The sequence below is a fragment of the Apteryx rowi genome, unplaced genomic scaffold (genome assembly GCF_003343035.1).
Source record: "Apteryx rowi isolate R43461 unplaced genomic scaffold, aptRow1 scaffold_2648, whole genome shotgun sequence".
Taxonomy (NCBI): Eukaryota; Metazoa; Chordata; class Aves; order Apterygiformes; family Apterygidae; genus Apteryx; species Apteryx rowi.
In genome coordinates, this window is record NW_020449028.1 from 2614 (window position 1) to 3614 (window position 1001).

Consider the following 1001-nt stretch of genomic DNA (forward strand, 5'->3'; position numbering starts at 1 on the left):
GCTCTGAGGTTCTTGCATCTCTGCTGATGAAGGGAGAAGCTTGACTTCCTGCTTCAACATGGTCTCTGGGTCAGATTGAAATAAGGGATACCTGAGTAGACATAAAAGAACCTGATTTTTTTTTTTTTTTTAAGAAWAGAGAGAAAAGCAAGCAAGAAAGAAATGCAAAACACACAGCCTTGATGCCAGATACCCTGAGGAGTGGATGAACAATGGAGAGCTATTGATGCTGACATTGTACACACTGAATGAGTTTTTTCACTGCATCCTGGAGCTCCTTGTTCCTCATGCTGTAGATGAGAGGGTTCAGAGTTGGAGGCACCACCGAGTACAGAACAGCCACAACCAGATCCAAAGCTGGGGAGGAGAGGGAGGGGGGCTTCAGGTAGGCAAACAGGCCAGTGCTGAGAAACAGGGAGACCACGGCCAGGTGAGGGAKGCACGTGGAAAAGGCTTTGCACCGACCTTGCTCAGAGGGGATCCTCAGCACAGCAGTGAAGATCTGCACGTAGGACAGCACAATGAAAATGAAACACCCCAAAGCTAAAGAAAAACTAACCACAATAAGCCCAACTTCCCTGAGGCAGGCGTCAGAGCAGGAGAGCTTGAGAATCTGGGGGATTTCACAAAAGAACTGGTCCACTCTGTTGCCTTGGCAGAGTGGTATTGAAAATGTGTTAGCAGTGTGCAGCACAGCATTGAGAAGACTAGTGCCCCAAGCAGCTGCTGCCATTTTGACACAAGCTCTGCTGCCCATGAGGGTCCCATAGTGCAGGGGTTTGCAGATGGCAACAAAACGGTCATAGGCCATGACTGTGAGAAGAGAATACTCTGCTGAACAGAAGAAAAAGAAGAAAAACACCTGAGCAGCACATCCCAAGTAGGAAATGGCYYTGGTGYCCCAMAGGGAATTGGCCATGGATTTGGGGACAGTGGTGGAGATGGTGCCAAGGTCGAGGAGAGAGAGGTTGAGGAGGAAGAAGTACATGGGGGTGTGGAGG

The 1001-nt window shown here is 49.2% G+C and overlaps 1 protein-coding gene across 1 annotated transcript; it reads right to left on the bottom strand.

Annotated features, from left to right (window-relative positions):
• Positions 1-220: 220 nt before the first annotated feature.
• On the bottom strand, positions 221-988 carry LOC112967133 (olfactory receptor 14A16-like). The gene has a single exon (XM_026067932.1). It carries the CDS (start codon positions 986-988, stop codon positions 221-223), a length of 768 nt encoding a protein of 255 aa, XP_025923717.1.
• Positions 989-1001: the final 13 nt, after the last annotated feature.